The sequence below is a fragment of the Crinia signifera genome, chromosome 2 (genome assembly GCF_055691185.1).
Source record: "Crinia signifera chromosome 2, ASM5569118v1, whole genome shotgun sequence".
Taxonomy (NCBI): domain Eukaryota; kingdom Metazoa; phylum Chordata; class Amphibia; order Anura; family Myobatrachidae; genus Crinia; species Crinia signifera.
The window spans coordinates 268826728-268842661 of NC_139218.1; the positions used below are offsets into that span (position 1 = coordinate 268826728).

Genomic DNA, 15934 nt, shown 5'->3' on the forward strand with positions numbered 1-15934 from the left:
TGGCTTGTACCTGATCCCGGACTCGGCGCACGCGTGGGTAGGGATCTCTTCTGACATCCCTGCTTCCTGGCTGAATTGGGGACCCATTGCCAAGGTAGCTACTTTGCCCTGGGAATAACTTTTATGCTTTTAATATCGTCTTCAATTTGGATTTATAAGACCAGTCTCTTCAAGAAATCATCTGGAACTATCTGTTCTCTTACAAGGAATAAAGAGGACAATAACCAACACATCAGGTCGATGTATTTATATTAACCTCACATATATGGTGTTTCACATTGTATTTAAAGGGACAGTGCCATTTGAATTTACACCATCCACCCACCTATATATAAGGAAGAAGTATAAAGAAGGAGATGTATTAAAATAAACTTTTAATGTATTAAGCTTTCTGGAGCCAATAAAGGAGTGCAGTATCTCATCTGACTAATGATCCCTGTCCTTCGGCTGTTTTATCGGCACTCATTGTTGTGCCCAGCACTGTCTCCCACTGCCAGCCGACTGAGCATACATGAGATTTTGCCATTGAGGGATCTCCTACGCAGCCCGGAGCTGGGTTTAATAAAAGTTTAAACCCAATAGTTTAATCCTTTATTTTATACTTTTATGCCAGGGATTGACCAGGGATGTTCATGTTATGGCTGCAGGACCTTATATAATAAGTGTCCCCCCTGGGGGGGGGGGGGGGGGGAGAGACCACTGCTCGTTTTGTCCCCGGTATTTCGGGAACCAGGACCGGGCCATGAGCCTGGTGCTGGTTTCAGAAATACAGGGGAACCCCAACATTTTTTCCACCTGTATTTCTGCAACCAGGACTGTCTCAATGAGCCCAGGGCTGGTAATTGCCGGCCATGGGGGCACCGTACACTGTTTTTTAAAATTACTTACTTATCCTATTTTTTACACATGGCAGCCTTCATGGATTTGACTGATCCCTGCAGGCTTCAGCCAAATACGGATGGACAATGAGGAGTGTTTTCCAGGTGTATTTTCTGCTGAATTAGTGGCTGGGTTCTATATACAGTAGCATACATGGGTTGTTTGCTATATACAACCCAATAGTAAATTTGGATTCACCATTCAAGTGAATGGAGAAATACTTTTGTATTCTTTCGATGGTGTATTCATTCACACACCTAAAATACGAATTAAAATATCGGTCGTAAAACGGGAAAAAAAGCGTATTTTAGGCATAGTGAATAGTTAAAAAATATGAAAAATATGAATTTACGGTCGTATATCACATCAAATGGCTACGACCACAGACATTCGTAGCCATTCGACCTTAGTAAATTCCCCCCATATCTGAGATTTGGCCATGATAAGTTGCAACCATGGTTCCCTGGAGGCCAGAACTTGCTACTGCTCATTTTCTTCTATGAAATGAAGTCAGTGTTTACACTTAAGAGAAATGTTACAACTTTTATACAGTTTTTGGGAAAGCTTTTGTTATTGTATGCCTTTTGTAAGTATAAAACTAAAATTATACTTAAAAAAATTAAATGTTACAGACAGACTGCTAGCATAAATACCTGTGTTATATGCGTTACAACAATGTCATTCCTCACAGTGACCTTGCCATCATTTAAATGAAAGATGAATAGCTTTTTCACACCTGAGAGTAACCTAAAAAAAAAAAAAAAAAACAGATTTTGTTAGATACACATTATTTTAATGTGAGCAGGATGTCAGTTAATTAACAAAAAAAAGCCCAGATCCAAAGAGGCCGGGGGGGGGGGGGGGGACCCCCAAATATTTATTTGTTGCAGTTTTTGCCACTATTGAAGGCATTTTTCTCTTTTTGCAGGGGGGGGGGGGGGGGGGTGAAATTGCATGGGCGAAATAATGCCACAAAAAGCAGTGGAAACGGATGCAATTTCACCCAGGTATAATTGGAAAAAAGGGTAGGGATTGTCACAGGTGTGGTGCACCAAAGAAGAGATTAATTGATAGACTCTTAAAACATACCTTTTATTAGGTTCATTTAAAACTGCGAAATATACAAACTAACATAAAACATTAAACAGTGAGTACAGCGATTTTTAAAAGATGCACGTGCGGTATTTACCCGCAGTACCTCCTATCTGATAGATCACCTCTCCTAATACCGCCTCTTATTATTAACCCTTAACGTGTCTGGTGGCTACAAGCCTATGTGACAGATATCGTTGGGTACAAGTATTTGAGGTTGGTATGGTCGGTGATCTTTGCTAGTGCCCGTGGGTGTCTGAGACAATGTTACATGCGATTGTGTCCCTGAGTATATGTCAGGGGTGACAGCAGTTGTTCAGTAATGCACGAGGAAATTTAAACGTATTAATAGTAGGCACAGATTGGTCAGATCTCCAAATCTCCTGGTGTATATGGACTTGATCCTAATAGTACACTCAGATTGGCGATTCCCAATTTATGTGCTACGTGGGGTTGAGTTTCCTTCTTTCTCAATGTGTGTGAATGTGTTCTCATCCACACCAATGTATATATTGAGTATTGTTTATTGCAGATATGTGCAAACAGTTACTGGTTGTGTGTTTTTTGATCTGATTTTTGATAGGGGGGTAGAATGTCCCAGAGGGTCCCCTCTTATGTATTATAAAGACCGTGTTGATTTTTGCACTATCTCATTAGCCTACGTTGTGGGGGGGAGGAAATATCCTTATAAGGTCCCCTTTAGATAATGGCAATTATGAGTTTAGCGTGCACTGATACATTAAATACGAAAAAACACACACCAAGGAGCAACAGTATTAGACTGCTGGTTGTTCCGCAGATTTAATGAGCAAGTAGTCTCATGCGTATAGGTCACTGATAAATTTGACCGTGAGCGCAATTAGAGGTTTATGTGAAGGGAAGAATATCCCAATAGGGTCCCATGTATATATATTGTTGCACATTAATTTGCACTATCTCAGAAGGGTGGAAGTTCTGTGCAGTTTAAATAACCTGCACTTTAGGACATTAGAGTCCCTAACAACTGCTGCTTGAGTCAGTAATCAATACACACACAATTTATATTAAGGGATACACATCGTTCATTTAATAGGTGCTAATCTATCAATTATCCAGCCAGTTCAGTGTTAATTGATTTAACGGTCGGTAACAATATTGTTAGACCACGAGTAGGGGTCATATGCAGTCCGGTGTACACTTTATTGAAAAGATACATGCGGGGGGAGAATTATCCCAGATGGGTCCCCTCTCATTGGTTAACTCAGAATTTCAATACGTATTATAACTGTGTCCCAATACAGTTCCACTGTCGTTAATTTAGAGTATACTGTTATGCGCACTTATTAGGTGGAATAATCACCCTATAATAGATAGATGTTAGCTGCAAGTACCTCGGCCCGTTCTGTACTGTTCAAACGGTCGGTATAAGGGGTACTGGATTAGTTTTAGCTCCGGATGGCAGAGCAGTGTTAGGTATACGTATTAACAGTGTTACAATGACCGGAGGCTGTGACCGCTCTGAGTTTGCTGTCTACGGCAGTTGATTCTGCCGTGCGCATTCAGGAGAGCAGGTACTGGGTTACTCGTGGGAGCTCAACGGAGTCCCTTACATGTGTGGTATATAGGCTGTCACGATAGCAATATAAACATATAACATTAGAGTCCTGATAAGGGCCCTGAGGAAGATCTGCGAAGCGTACGCCGGCCACAAAGCCGTGCGGTCGCCTTGCTCGCATACCTCCTGCTCGTGTCTACACTTAGTCCTTTTTAGGACTCCTACTGTTATACATTGTGTCTGAAATTTCCAGTCCTTATCAGGACTCTAATGTTATATGTTTATATTGCTATCGTGACAGCCTATATACCACACATGTAAGGGACTCCGTTGAGCTCCCACGAGTAACCCAGTACCTGCTCTCCTGAATGCGCACGGCAGAATCAACTGCCGTAGACAGCAAACTCAGAGCGGTCACAGCCTCCGGTCATTGTAACACTGTTAATACGTATACCTAACACTGCTCTGCCATCCGGAGCTAAAACTAATCCAGTACCCCTTATACCGACCGTTTGAACAGTACAGAACGGGCCGAGGTACTTGCAGCTAACATCTATCTATTATAGGGTGATTATTCCACCTAATAAGTGCGCATAACAGTATACTCTAAATTAACGACAGTGGAACTGTATTGGGACACAGTTATAATACGTATTGAAATTCTGAGTTAACCAATGAGAGGGGACCCATCTGGGATAATTCTCCCCCCGCATGTATCTTTTCAATAAAGTGTACACCGGACTGCATATGACCCCTACTCGTGGTCTAACAATATTGTTACCGACCGTTAAATCAATTAACACTGAACTGGCTGGATAATTGATAGATTAGCACCTATTAAATGAACGATGTGTATCCCTTAATATAAATTGTGTGTGTATTGATTACTGACTCAAGCAGCAGTTGTTAGGGACTCTAATGTCCTAAAGTGCAGGTTATTTAAACTGCACAGAACTTCCACCCTTCTGAGATAGTGCAAATTAATGTGCAACAATATATATACACGGGACCCTATTGGGATATTCTTCCCTCCACATAAACCTCTAATTGCGCTCACGGTCAAATTTATCAGTGACCTATACGCATGAGACTACTTGCTCATTAAATCTGCGGAACAACCAGCAGTCTAATACTGTTGCTCCTTGGTGTGTGTTTTTTCGTATTTAATGTATCAGTGCACGCTAAACTCATAATTGCCATTATCTAAAGGGGACCTTATAAGGATATTTCCTCCCCCCCACAACGTAGGCTAATGAGATAGTGCAAAAATCAACACGGTCTTTATAATACATAAGAGGGGACCCTCTGGGACATTCTACCCCCCTATCAAAAATCAGATCCAAAAACACACAACCAGTAACTGTTTGCACATATCTGCAATAAACAATACTCAATATATACATTGGTGTGGATGAGAACACATTCACACACATTGAGAAAGAAGGAAACTCAACCCCACGTAGCACATAAATTGGGAATCGCCAATCTGAGTGTACTATTAGGATCAAGTCCATATACACCAGGAGATTTGGAGATCTGACCAATCTGTGCCTACTATTAATACGTTTAAATTTCCTCGTGCATTACTGAATAACTGCTGTCACCCCTGACATATACTCAGGGACACAATCGCATGTAACATTGTCTCAGACACCCACGGGCACTAGCAAAGATCACCGACCATACCAACCTCAAATACTTGTACCCAACGATATCTGTCACATAGGCTTGTAGCCACCAGACACGTTAAGGGTTAATAATAAGAGGCGGTATTAGGAGAGGTGATCTATCAGATAGGAGGTACTGCGGGTAAATACCGCACGTGCATCTTTTAAAAATCGCTGTACTCACTGTTTAATGTTTTATGTTAGTTTGTATATTTCGCAGTTTTAAATGAACCTAATAAAAGGTATGTTTTAAGAGTCTATCAATTAATCTCTTCTTTGGTGCACCACACCTGTGACAATCCCTACCCTTTTTTCCAATTATACCTTGCTCAAAATTGCCCTGTGGTCGCACACCCCTGTATCCACAACCGATACCAATAACAACACTCACAGGGGGCCTATCTCAATATTATAGATCTATATGTTTAAAGTCCTGTGCGATCGAACCCCCAAAAAAACCCGATCTCGCTCTGCAATTTCACCCAGAAAGTGGCTAACATACAAAGATCGGTGGCTAATTCTCAGATCCAGGTGTTTTTTGCCACGGCCAAATTTTTTAACCAAGAGAAAAAAATAAAAAACATACAGTAGACACTCTATTTGAATAGGGTGAATCCCCATTCGCCCTCAAAACGAGAGAAAAGTGCACTAATTGAATACACCCCCCCCCCCCCCAGTCTGCCAATAGAGATACTGGTCTGGTCTTTCCTCAAACTGGTGGAGACAACTCCATTTTGAGATATTGCAGTCGTCGCCTACTCCAAACGGTCAATCATTGAGTGTTGTCGATCTGTGTTTCAGGTTGTTTACTCACATTGAGCATGTTCAGTACTGGCTCGGCGCATGCAAGTTACAAATATCAGTACTTTGTGACTTAAGCTGCAGCGATCAGATTTCCCCAACGACTTCTTCACCCAATAAGTGGAACTCTAAATTTCTTGGTTTTACAATTCCTACACATTTATTTATTTTTTATCCACAAAGTCTCAGATTACTGCTTAGACCCTGCACCACTTTCCAATACCTCTGTAAAAACCAGATTTCACCTTCAAAATAAGCCTCTTTAAAAAAAAAATGTCAAGGTCTGACCAACATCACATCAGATCTGGACCTGTCAAGAGCGGACTGGGAAAGCTTTTAAGACAATGACAAAGTGCATGGCCACATCTGAGAGACCTGGTTGCTTGGTGGTTGAGCTACAAGGCAAAGTGTGCTTATGTGCGTGGTCTTTACACATGACCTTATCTAAATGAAGTGTGCCGTTGCCACAGCATTATGTTAAGATCTGCTCATACTGTACGTTAATCTTAAAGACAAGACCTATGCTGAATGTGTGACTTTCAACATGGTAGAACTTTTACTCTGCCTAACAAGGAGAAAGGGAATCATGTTCACTAAATTATTTACACGCACCACAAAGTTTCACGAATCACTTGGGTTTCAGTGACAAAGGTTCTTTCATCAGGTGTATATAGTGGATCAAGGCTGTACAAATGCTGGTCCCTAGGATACAAACACACAAAATACTGTACAATTACCGATATCCATTAAATACATAAAACTTGGTTTTTGGAATACAGTCGAGTAAACACCATTTATGCAGTGTATGAATTAAAAAAAATAAAAACACTATTTAACCTTTTGAGTGCCAACAGCTCTGTGAGATGCAAACTATCTGCTACACATGCCAGTCGCTCACATTTGTTATATAAATAAAAAAAGAAAAAGATTAGATTTCCTATATAAAAAGCTAAACAACATAGATCATTATGATGAATAAAAATGTTTGCTTGCCAATTTTTCACACCTATTTTGACAAATTCACTTGGATACTCTATACTAGGATATGGATTCCTAATAATGAAATCCCAGACTGCCTGGTATGAACATATCAGAAGTAAAGTAAAGCTTAGTATCTGCAAAGATCAAATATTGCTTACCAAATAGCTGCCAAATTAGAATGTAAGTGTGAACTGTGTGAAAATCTATTTCCTCGAGCCGTCCAGTACTGGGGAACAACATGTTGCTCTAACCAGGTCCGAGCATCTGGCTCACCAACTAGAACAAACATAAACCATGGCTGAACAGTACATAGTAGAACATTAATAGAAACATAAAGAAAACATAATACTGTATAGGTCACATTTTTTTAAAATCTGGTTTCAAAAGTTAGACTCATCAGGTTACCTGCGGCATAAGGAGAAAGACTAATTATTATATTCAACAGAACTATTTTTAATGCCATGCCTGGGGCTGCATTATATGCTGCCGGGTATTTTTCAGTACAGCCTTTAAAGTAAGGGTAACACTGGCATACTGTAAGCAGGTGAAGTTGCCATGCCACTAAGTATGGTATTAAGATGGGCAGTATAGTACAGTATAAGTATGAGAAGGGCAGTATAGTGACGTTCAAGCATTTACTCACCATATACAGCAAGCGATTATGTATGTTCTATAATATAGGTACTCTTACCCATAAACTTTCATTTGTACAATATACATTTCAAGGTACTAATGTATTTAAAAAAAAAAAGAAAAAGGTACTAGAACGGTCATAGTTTGCTTTCTATTCGCACTCAATTATTTTGTCTCAGAGAGATACTGTGAGCTAAAACTATACATAGAATATACCTCTACTGTAGGTACAATTAAGTGAACCAATTTGAGAGGCTGTCACTTTAAGGGAAATTATTTAAACAGAGCTGAAATTTAACGGCTTATAGGGGGTATTCAATCCTGGCCGATATTTCCTATAGTTGGAAATATCGATCAGGGCCTATTCAATCCTGCCTGTTTTTTCCCAGACTCACCGCTGCAGATCCAACCATTTCAACAGTTGAAATTGCATTGTCGGGAACAGCAGCAAGATTGTCGAATAGCGTCCGTTTCTGACAAAAAAGTTGAAGATTTGCCGATCCACATCTTTGACTTCCGGAAACGTTTCGAAGATCAAAAAAGATGAGAACTGACATTGAACAGATACAATGTAAATTTGACCTATTCTTTTCGAAAACAGACAATATTTGGAAATAAATGTACTGTACATATATGAAAATAGTATGTTGTAGTATTATATACAAAGATCTCATTGCCTTTTGGGAACTCTAGACCAGCACAGATTCACCCACCTTTCCATGAAGCAACAGATGGAGCATTCTTCTTTTCAGCATCATCTTGTGGGGTCCTATCAACCTGTATTCCAGAGTCCTCCCTACTAAGAAGGTCCTGATCATCATCGTCACTAATATCAGACCACTCCTAAAATAAAATAAAAAGTTCTTGTTTAGTTAGAACAGAGATGCAGTTCCCGGCAACAGTACGGTAGTTACTTGTGTAGTTTCACAACGGCAGCCTATGCTGATAAATTAGTTTAGGCTGCCGCCGTGAAACTACACAAGTAAAGCAGCCAGGGACGCTACGCTTCTTCTGACTGACTATGCTGGGCGCACATTTTTTTATGGATAAACAAATCCAGTGTTGGTGGCTGGCGATCAAATACGTGAAAAAGTGGAATGCAACCTTGACCCATATCGCTCAGAAAGGGGCTTCTAAGCGATATTTTTACACAATATCATCTAGTTTACACACCCAGTATCGTTAATAATGCGTGCTCCCATGGGTCGTTAATGACTATTGAGGTCTGAAGAACATGCAGGTCAATTTGGCTATGTAGTCATGTTCAGCGGATCCTGGTGATATTGTTTAGTGTGTACACTAAAATATCGGCCACAGCAGCAAATACCGTTAACTAGATAGGCTGTAGCCAGGGTCACCTAGTGTGTATGGGGCTTTAGCAATATATGTATTAAACGCAGGCATTTACTTTCCCCACAAGTGTGCATTTCACTAGAGATCTTTTATTGGATCTGTATGTGAAATGCACAATTTGAAACCCTGCAGATTAATGCAAGAATTGAACACTGCTTGCAGCAGATTCATTCTATCTTTCATACTTTAAATCTACTAATTGCAAATTAATATTTAACACTGGATAATATTATGGATTAGATTGATCGAATGAAGAAGCTGGGGCATAACCATGAACTGTATCTGAACTGGACCACGTTAACTGCGTAAAAACACAGGATGGATTAGAATAAGTCATTATGAGAAGATAATGGGGAATTAAAAATAACAGATGGGAACGGTTTTACAGTATGGAGATTTATTGCTACTACTAAAAAAAGGATAAACATCTGATCTTACTGGTGTGTCTGCATCAGGACTCAGTCCAAGGTCTTCCCCTTCCCTCAAGTATTTTCCCCAATCAAATGGTTCCTCCTCTTCTATAAATAAGCCATACAATAGTTCAGTTGACAAATGAGCATTGTAACTTCAACTTTGTTTTAGTACAGACATTAGAAAATATCAAATAGTTTTTTTTAAACACAATCTACATAATAAAATATACAAAACAGTGGTATTTGATCTTGATTTAAACCAGAAACTATTGCAATCCTATCAATTCTATGTCACTTTTGCCCATCCCTGTTAGAATGCAAGTACTCATGAGCAGGGCCCTCTCTCCTTGGGCCTTATTCTGGTCTGTGCGGCCGGAGCCGAATATGCGGCCAGGACCGTGCGTCCTAAACCCCGCCTTCCGTACGGATCGCTCACTCCGTCCGAATGCGGTAAGCCCAGCGTTTTCATGGGAACACCCATGAAACACGGGGCGTATGCATATGTTAATGAGGCCAAGCAGCCCTTCACGCCCCTCTAATCCCCCTGTTCGTAGTGTAAACAATTAATGCGGAATTTGGACGTATGTCCCTTTCGCACATGCGCAGATATGCCTCTGCACATGCGCAAACACAAAACATCGGCGGAACGAACACATGCGGACATATCCGCACCAACCAGAATAAGGGCGCTTGTGTGCTTTTTCCTCTATTAAAATATACCCTAAATCTCTACTGCCATTAGAATTACTACAGTGTCCTGTCCCCGGATGCAGCAATCTTTATTTACCATGTACTTGTTCTAAATTGCCTTGTACTTTAAGTCATCGTTTTTTAGTTTTTGCTCATTTATGTATTGTTAGGCGCTGTACTTATGGCACCATATAAATAATAATAATAATAATAATAATAAATGTAAGATGAAAAACCGAAAACTCTATATTCCTGATTTCTAATCACTTTGTATATATGGGAGGTATTTATTTGGAATTGGGAAGTGTCCAATAAAATACTGTCTATAGTTATACCACCATAAAAACAATCTATTTATGCACCTCAAATGGTAGGTATAGCACAAGCCAATAAATGTAAGAAAGTTGTCTCCTCACCTTTAGAGACCCCTTTATTATTGTTCTTTCACACGTCTGACTGCTAATTCCAGTACTGACCTATAGGTGTCCTCAAATCCTTGCTGCACTCGTGCCCAAAAAACTTTCTTGATGCATCAGTTACCGTGAGACTATTAGCGTTTGGCATCTTTTTTTTTTTTTTTTGTGAAAATGTATCTTAACCACAGAGTGATGCGACTAGGACAGACCAGGAGACTGTGCCGATTAATTTGATCTCAGATACATCACACTGTGACTAAGACGCATCTTCAGCAAAAACGCCCAGTACTAGCAGAGTTTCTAGGGATCTGCCAAGCTTCTCCTGCTATGTGGTATACGGAGGCTAGATGTATGAGGACATATCCATACATTTTCATTCTTTGACTGAAGGGATGCAACACATTGTTGTGTCCACCCCTCTCAAGTGATGGGCAGTCATTTCAAAATGGTCCCACAACATGAGACCTTTCAGATATACTGCGGCATCACTTACTACCGAAACTGAAATGAAGGAGAGGCCATGTAGAACATGCCCCTGCCTTTCTTCTGGTTAACGGGGACAGTAAATTACAGATGTACAACGAAAATCTTACTTTCTCTTGAATGTCCTTATTCACCGTAATACTGTTAATTTTACTGAGCAAATAAAAATCACGCACGTGTAACGTCAGCAAGTTCCATTTGAATGTACTTTCCACAATGCAAGTTACCTGCTTGTTTTTTCCTTGGCTTCTCAATATAATCATATTTGGATGGAGAATCAGACAAACATAGTAGAAGGGACAGTATGGCATAATGGATTTCCGTCTAAAAAAACGACAAAATGCTCAATATTTACAATACATCAAAGAATATAAATATAGAGAAATGGTTCTGAGACAGAGTACCTAGCCATCACTCTGTGTAATGGCAATCCTGGGAATGAGTTATGAATAATCGTGTCATGCTAGGACTCCCCAATAAACTCTTCAATACCACATCAAACTCTGCAATCCCGTTCTATAATAGCATTCTCGTGTTGAGGCTTTTATAATCAAGTTTTTTGCTGTTTTTGTTTTTTAATATACTGCTTTAATTAGGCGCTCCATTTTTTATTTTAGTTATATAAAAATAATTTTGTATCCCTCTTTAAAAAAATAAAAAATCTCTCAAAGTTACTTTTAATATAAACAAAACATGTTTTCAGGACACCGTCACTCTAGTCCAACAGGACCCATCAATGTTGCTTTTAGTTACTGATTTGTTTATAATAAATTCAGGGATTAGGAAGTCAGGCTGTAAATCACAAAAAAAAAAAATACCAAATTCGGCAACAATATTTACTGTATAATGCCAAATAGGCTTTTTCTTTCCTCTTATGTAGGAACTGGTCCTAAATTTTAATCCTAGAGTCACTACACAATGCAAGCAACAAAACTACATCTCCAATGACATCATTAAGGATTAGGAAAAATGTTTTAAGGGGTGCCGGATGACCTCTCAACAGTTGGGATCCTGATTTACAGGGGCTATTCTCCCTCATGGGGAGAATAGAACCTGTGGCAAGCACAGCGAGCAACCGATCCCACAAGGCTCTTCTGTTGGAATCCCAACCCTATACCACTCCCGGTTAAAGTGTTTCAAGACAATACTTTTTATAAACAATGACCGGTGACTAAAAAAAATGGCATCTTTTAGAATATAATCCAACAATGTAAGAATATACAACTCTACTGACAGTTTGTGACCTACAGTAATTGCTTTATGTTTATTTTCCAGTTTAAGGCAGAAAAACCAGTGGACGTTCACACGGCTATTCACCAATATGAGAAAAGACAGTATGATGTGACAAACCTTTACCCCCTCAGTGTTTGAGAGAGGAAAATTCAAGAACTCTTCTGTCAGCCTCTTCCAGCTCTCAGCTTTATTTAGGTCTGAATGGATCATCAACTTTTCATAGATTCTAGGAATATAAAGACAACATTGTAGACTTCATGAATACCATTTAACATGTACATTAAACATTAACAATAATTATCAAAAATATAAATACCCATCCAGGGTCCTGTGAATCTGGTGACTGCTTACATCAAGGTACCGATGATACCTGCAAATTAAGTTTGACAAATGAGAAAAGGAGGCACATCCTACAGTAGAGCAGTGGTTCCCAAACAGTGGGGTGCCTTAGGATGTTTGCAAGAGTGCCTCGGGTTGGGGTCCATGCCCAAAACAAATTATTTATGCTCAAAGTGATAGGCAAAACCAGTGCTGGTGGCTGCGAATCATAAAATGTATGGACAATTATAACCACAGCTATGTTCCCACCACATAACTGAACCTGAGCATGACAATTAAGCACAATATAGTTTATTTATTCATAAGAAGCTTTTTGACTAGGAGTGCCTTGAACAAATGCTGATACTCTAGGGAGCCCTGGTCAAAAAAATTTGGGAACTACTGTAGTAGAGTTTTAAATATATTATTGGTTACAACTGAAGGTGGATTTCAAAACATAGCACTCAATGGGGCCTATTTATCATAACAAAATGATCAGCATTGATAATTATGGATTGAACTCGCTGAAAATTCAACAAACAATTTGGAGGCATTCATTGGGGCAGATGTATTAAGCCTTAACAAGAAATAAATGCAAGGGTGATAGAGAGATAAATGTCCAGCCAATCAGCTCCTTTCTGCCATGTTACAGGCTGTGTTTGAAAAAAGGTCAGTAATACAGTGTTCTCATTGCCAGTGAGAAATACACGGCTTTTACCCGGCATTAAAATGCCAGGGAATGACCCCCGTTCTCACTGCAAGGCAAATTCCCGGGTGAAGAAGTTCTACCCGGTCATTTGCAGTGGGAACAGGTCAACCCATATCTGCATACCCAGATCTCAAACACGGGTAAAAAGAAGGGTTTTACCCGTGTATGAGATCCAGGTATGCGACCCATTCACACTGCAAAAAAACCCGTGTTAAAAGGCAAATTTCCGGGTCAACATGCTAGACCCAGGAATTTGCCTGCAGTGAGAACGGGGTATAAGGAGGTGATTGGCTGGATGTTTATATCTCTCTATCACCCTTGCATTTATCTCTTGTTAAGGATTAATACATCTGCCTCATTATGCTTTATTAACTAAATTATCACTTCCAAAAAGCTGCTCTTCCTACCGACTCAGCTTCAAAAGGGAGATACTGTTTTCATTCCCTAAGCTGCACTGTTCCCTTATGTGTATCACCAATCGGTGGCCAGCAAAAATAGGTAATCCACTGGGAATCAGGTAAATAAAACATGTTAAAAATGACCGATTCCCCGAACTAGACCAAAAATGGTCGGGATCAGGGAATCAGATTTAAACATGTTAAATATTCAGAATTCGCCAACCCATCTGTGTGGACATTGCAGTAATTTATTGCTGCTGCTGGTGGTGGTGGTGTGGGGGGGGGGGGGGGGTAGCATTATTTTTTTTGCATGATTTGCTTAACAGTGCAATTTAGCAGCCCCTTGTGCATGAGCCACTGTCCATGGTGCAGGCCAGCAGCCAGAGTACACAATGGGCCTTTTTCTGGCTTAAATCGCTACCCCGTAACATTAACAAATGCTGAAAAAATGCTTTTTCAAAAGTTGATGAATGGTATTATTTATGTGGAAATTATAGGGAGGGATACCGCATACTCTGATGAACGGACATGATTAAACATAACATTACATGGTCAGCTGCTGTTTAACCTTGCATGGGATATAGAAATGTTGTTGACAATGTCGACGGGGGAAAAAATGTTAATATGTTTAAAATGCTGACAATATACGTTTTATGGTTATCGTCAGGCGTCAAAATTTTGCTCCTGTCCACATTATGGGGTCTATACAATGCATTCTTGCCTACCTGATCCTCTCCATGAGGGAGAAAATGCTCTGTTCCTGGACTGTATGATTGCCATCACCTTTCTTACCACAGGTGATGGCAATCACACATTTCCAGGGAAGTCCAGGAGAGAGTCAGGTAGGCAAGTATGATACAATGACTGTCAGCACTGGGACTGAGCCACATTACTGGCTATAGCCGATATATGTCACTTATACTGTGAGCAGCACTGAGCAGTGACAGGACAGTAATGCAAATGTAACCGTAGCAGGTGACAGTATGCCATTTGGTTACACTGGGTTTTGTAGTTCCGCTGCCACAGCAGCTCTATGGCGGTGCAGGCACAGACCTGAAGTTGGAGCAGGCGTACTGCAGAGCCAGCTGGTAGTTGCTGGCGCTCTCATCCTGCAGGCCGCTCACACAGGAGATCAGCCGCCTGACATCCGCCTCCTGCTCCTTCTCAAAACGGGTCCAGTGCGCCGCCATGTCCCGCTCACATATACACACACCCACACAGCAACCGTCTCCTCGCCATGGATTGGACGCTACATTGAGCCAATCAGTGCGTGGCTGCAATTAACTCCATCTCTGCCTGGTGGAAACGCTCCAACCCGCCCCGTCCAGTTACTAACACAGGAGATCACGTCACGTTCGCTCTAACAGGAAAAGCTAGAGCTGAGCGGCCACAGCACAGCGACTGGCGCCCGAGGCTGCAGCGCCATCTGCTGGAATGGAAAGTGACTGCACTGATCACATGAGACTATGGGCCAGATGCACTAAGCTTCAAAAAGTGATAAAATATAAAGTTATAAATAGCCAACCAATCAGCTCATGCCTGATATTTTTCACACACAGTTCTGTAGGAGCTGATTGGTTGGCTGTTTATCACTCTCCATTTTATCACTTTTGAAGCTTAGTGCATAACACTGCGTGGATGCAGAACAATCACACACGGAACTTGTTCTGACAGTAGTATATGGTGTATCGGAGTGCAGTGCAGCACAACACACACACCGCAATGAAAAAAAAAAATTGAAAAGCTGTCTGACACCCTGTACTGTGTAGCCTGTGTACTGTTCCCCACTACACTAACTGACAGCCTACCTAACACACGACCAATACAATATAACCCAGCACAAACCCCTTTGCACTGCACAAACTCCTCTGCACTGCATAACACCCCTCTCACAGCACAAACCCCTCTGCACTGCACAACACCCCACTGCACTGCACCCCTCTGCACAACACGCCCAGACCCCTGCACTGCAGAGCTGTGCGCAGCTTGTGAAAGCGTGGATGAAATGGCGCCAGATTCTTGGGATGCCAAGCCTTTAAAGACTTTAAAGTCTCACAAGAATCCGATGCAAGATTACTGTATTCGGTCGCGCTCGGGTTTCCAAACAAAGCCAGAAGCTTGCGAGCGCGGCTCGCTAACGTCGAGAGGCCTGTGTTCAGAATGGTTCAGATTCTGTGGATCCGAACTGCTCCGAACACAGGTTCTATGGCTAATTAAAGCCATGTGAAATATGGGCTTGAATAAAGCCAGCCACAGAACCTGTGTAATCCATAACTGTACAGGTTTATGAGTAGTATGGTAACATTCCTCCCAACTGTGCCGATTTTCACAGGA

At 40.8% G+C, this 15934-nt stretch overlaps 1 protein-coding gene across 2 annotated transcripts in view; it reads right to left on the bottom strand.

Annotated features, from left to right (window-relative positions):
• The window catches only part of TUBGCP5 (tubulin gamma complex component 5), a 34798-nt gene extending 19854 nt beyond the window's left edge, over positions 1–14944 (bottom strand). Inside the window, exons 1-9 of one of the 2 annotated variants that reach the window (XM_083168599.1) lie at positions 14654–14944; positions 12492–12545; positions 12299–12401; positions 11170–11266; positions 9379–9458; positions 8301–8430; positions 7113–7230; positions 6586–6675; positions 1533–1626 (exon numbers count right to left, since the gene is read on the bottom strand). In XM_083168599.1, the coding sequence (XP_083024725.1) occupies positions 1533–1626; positions 6586–6675; positions 7113–7230; positions 8301–8430; positions 9379–9458; positions 11170–11266; positions 12299–12401; positions 12492–12545; positions 14654–14790 (903 nt within the window). In that variant the 5' untranslated portion in view covers positions 14791–14944. Of the gene's footprint in view, positions 1–1532; positions 1627–6585; positions 6676–7112; positions 7231–8300; positions 8431–9378; positions 9459–11169; positions 11267–12292; positions 12402–12491; positions 12546–14653 lie in introns of both variants that reach the window. The other variant, XM_083168598.1, reaches the window with a different exon arrangement.
• Positions 14945–15934: the final 990 nt, after the last annotated feature.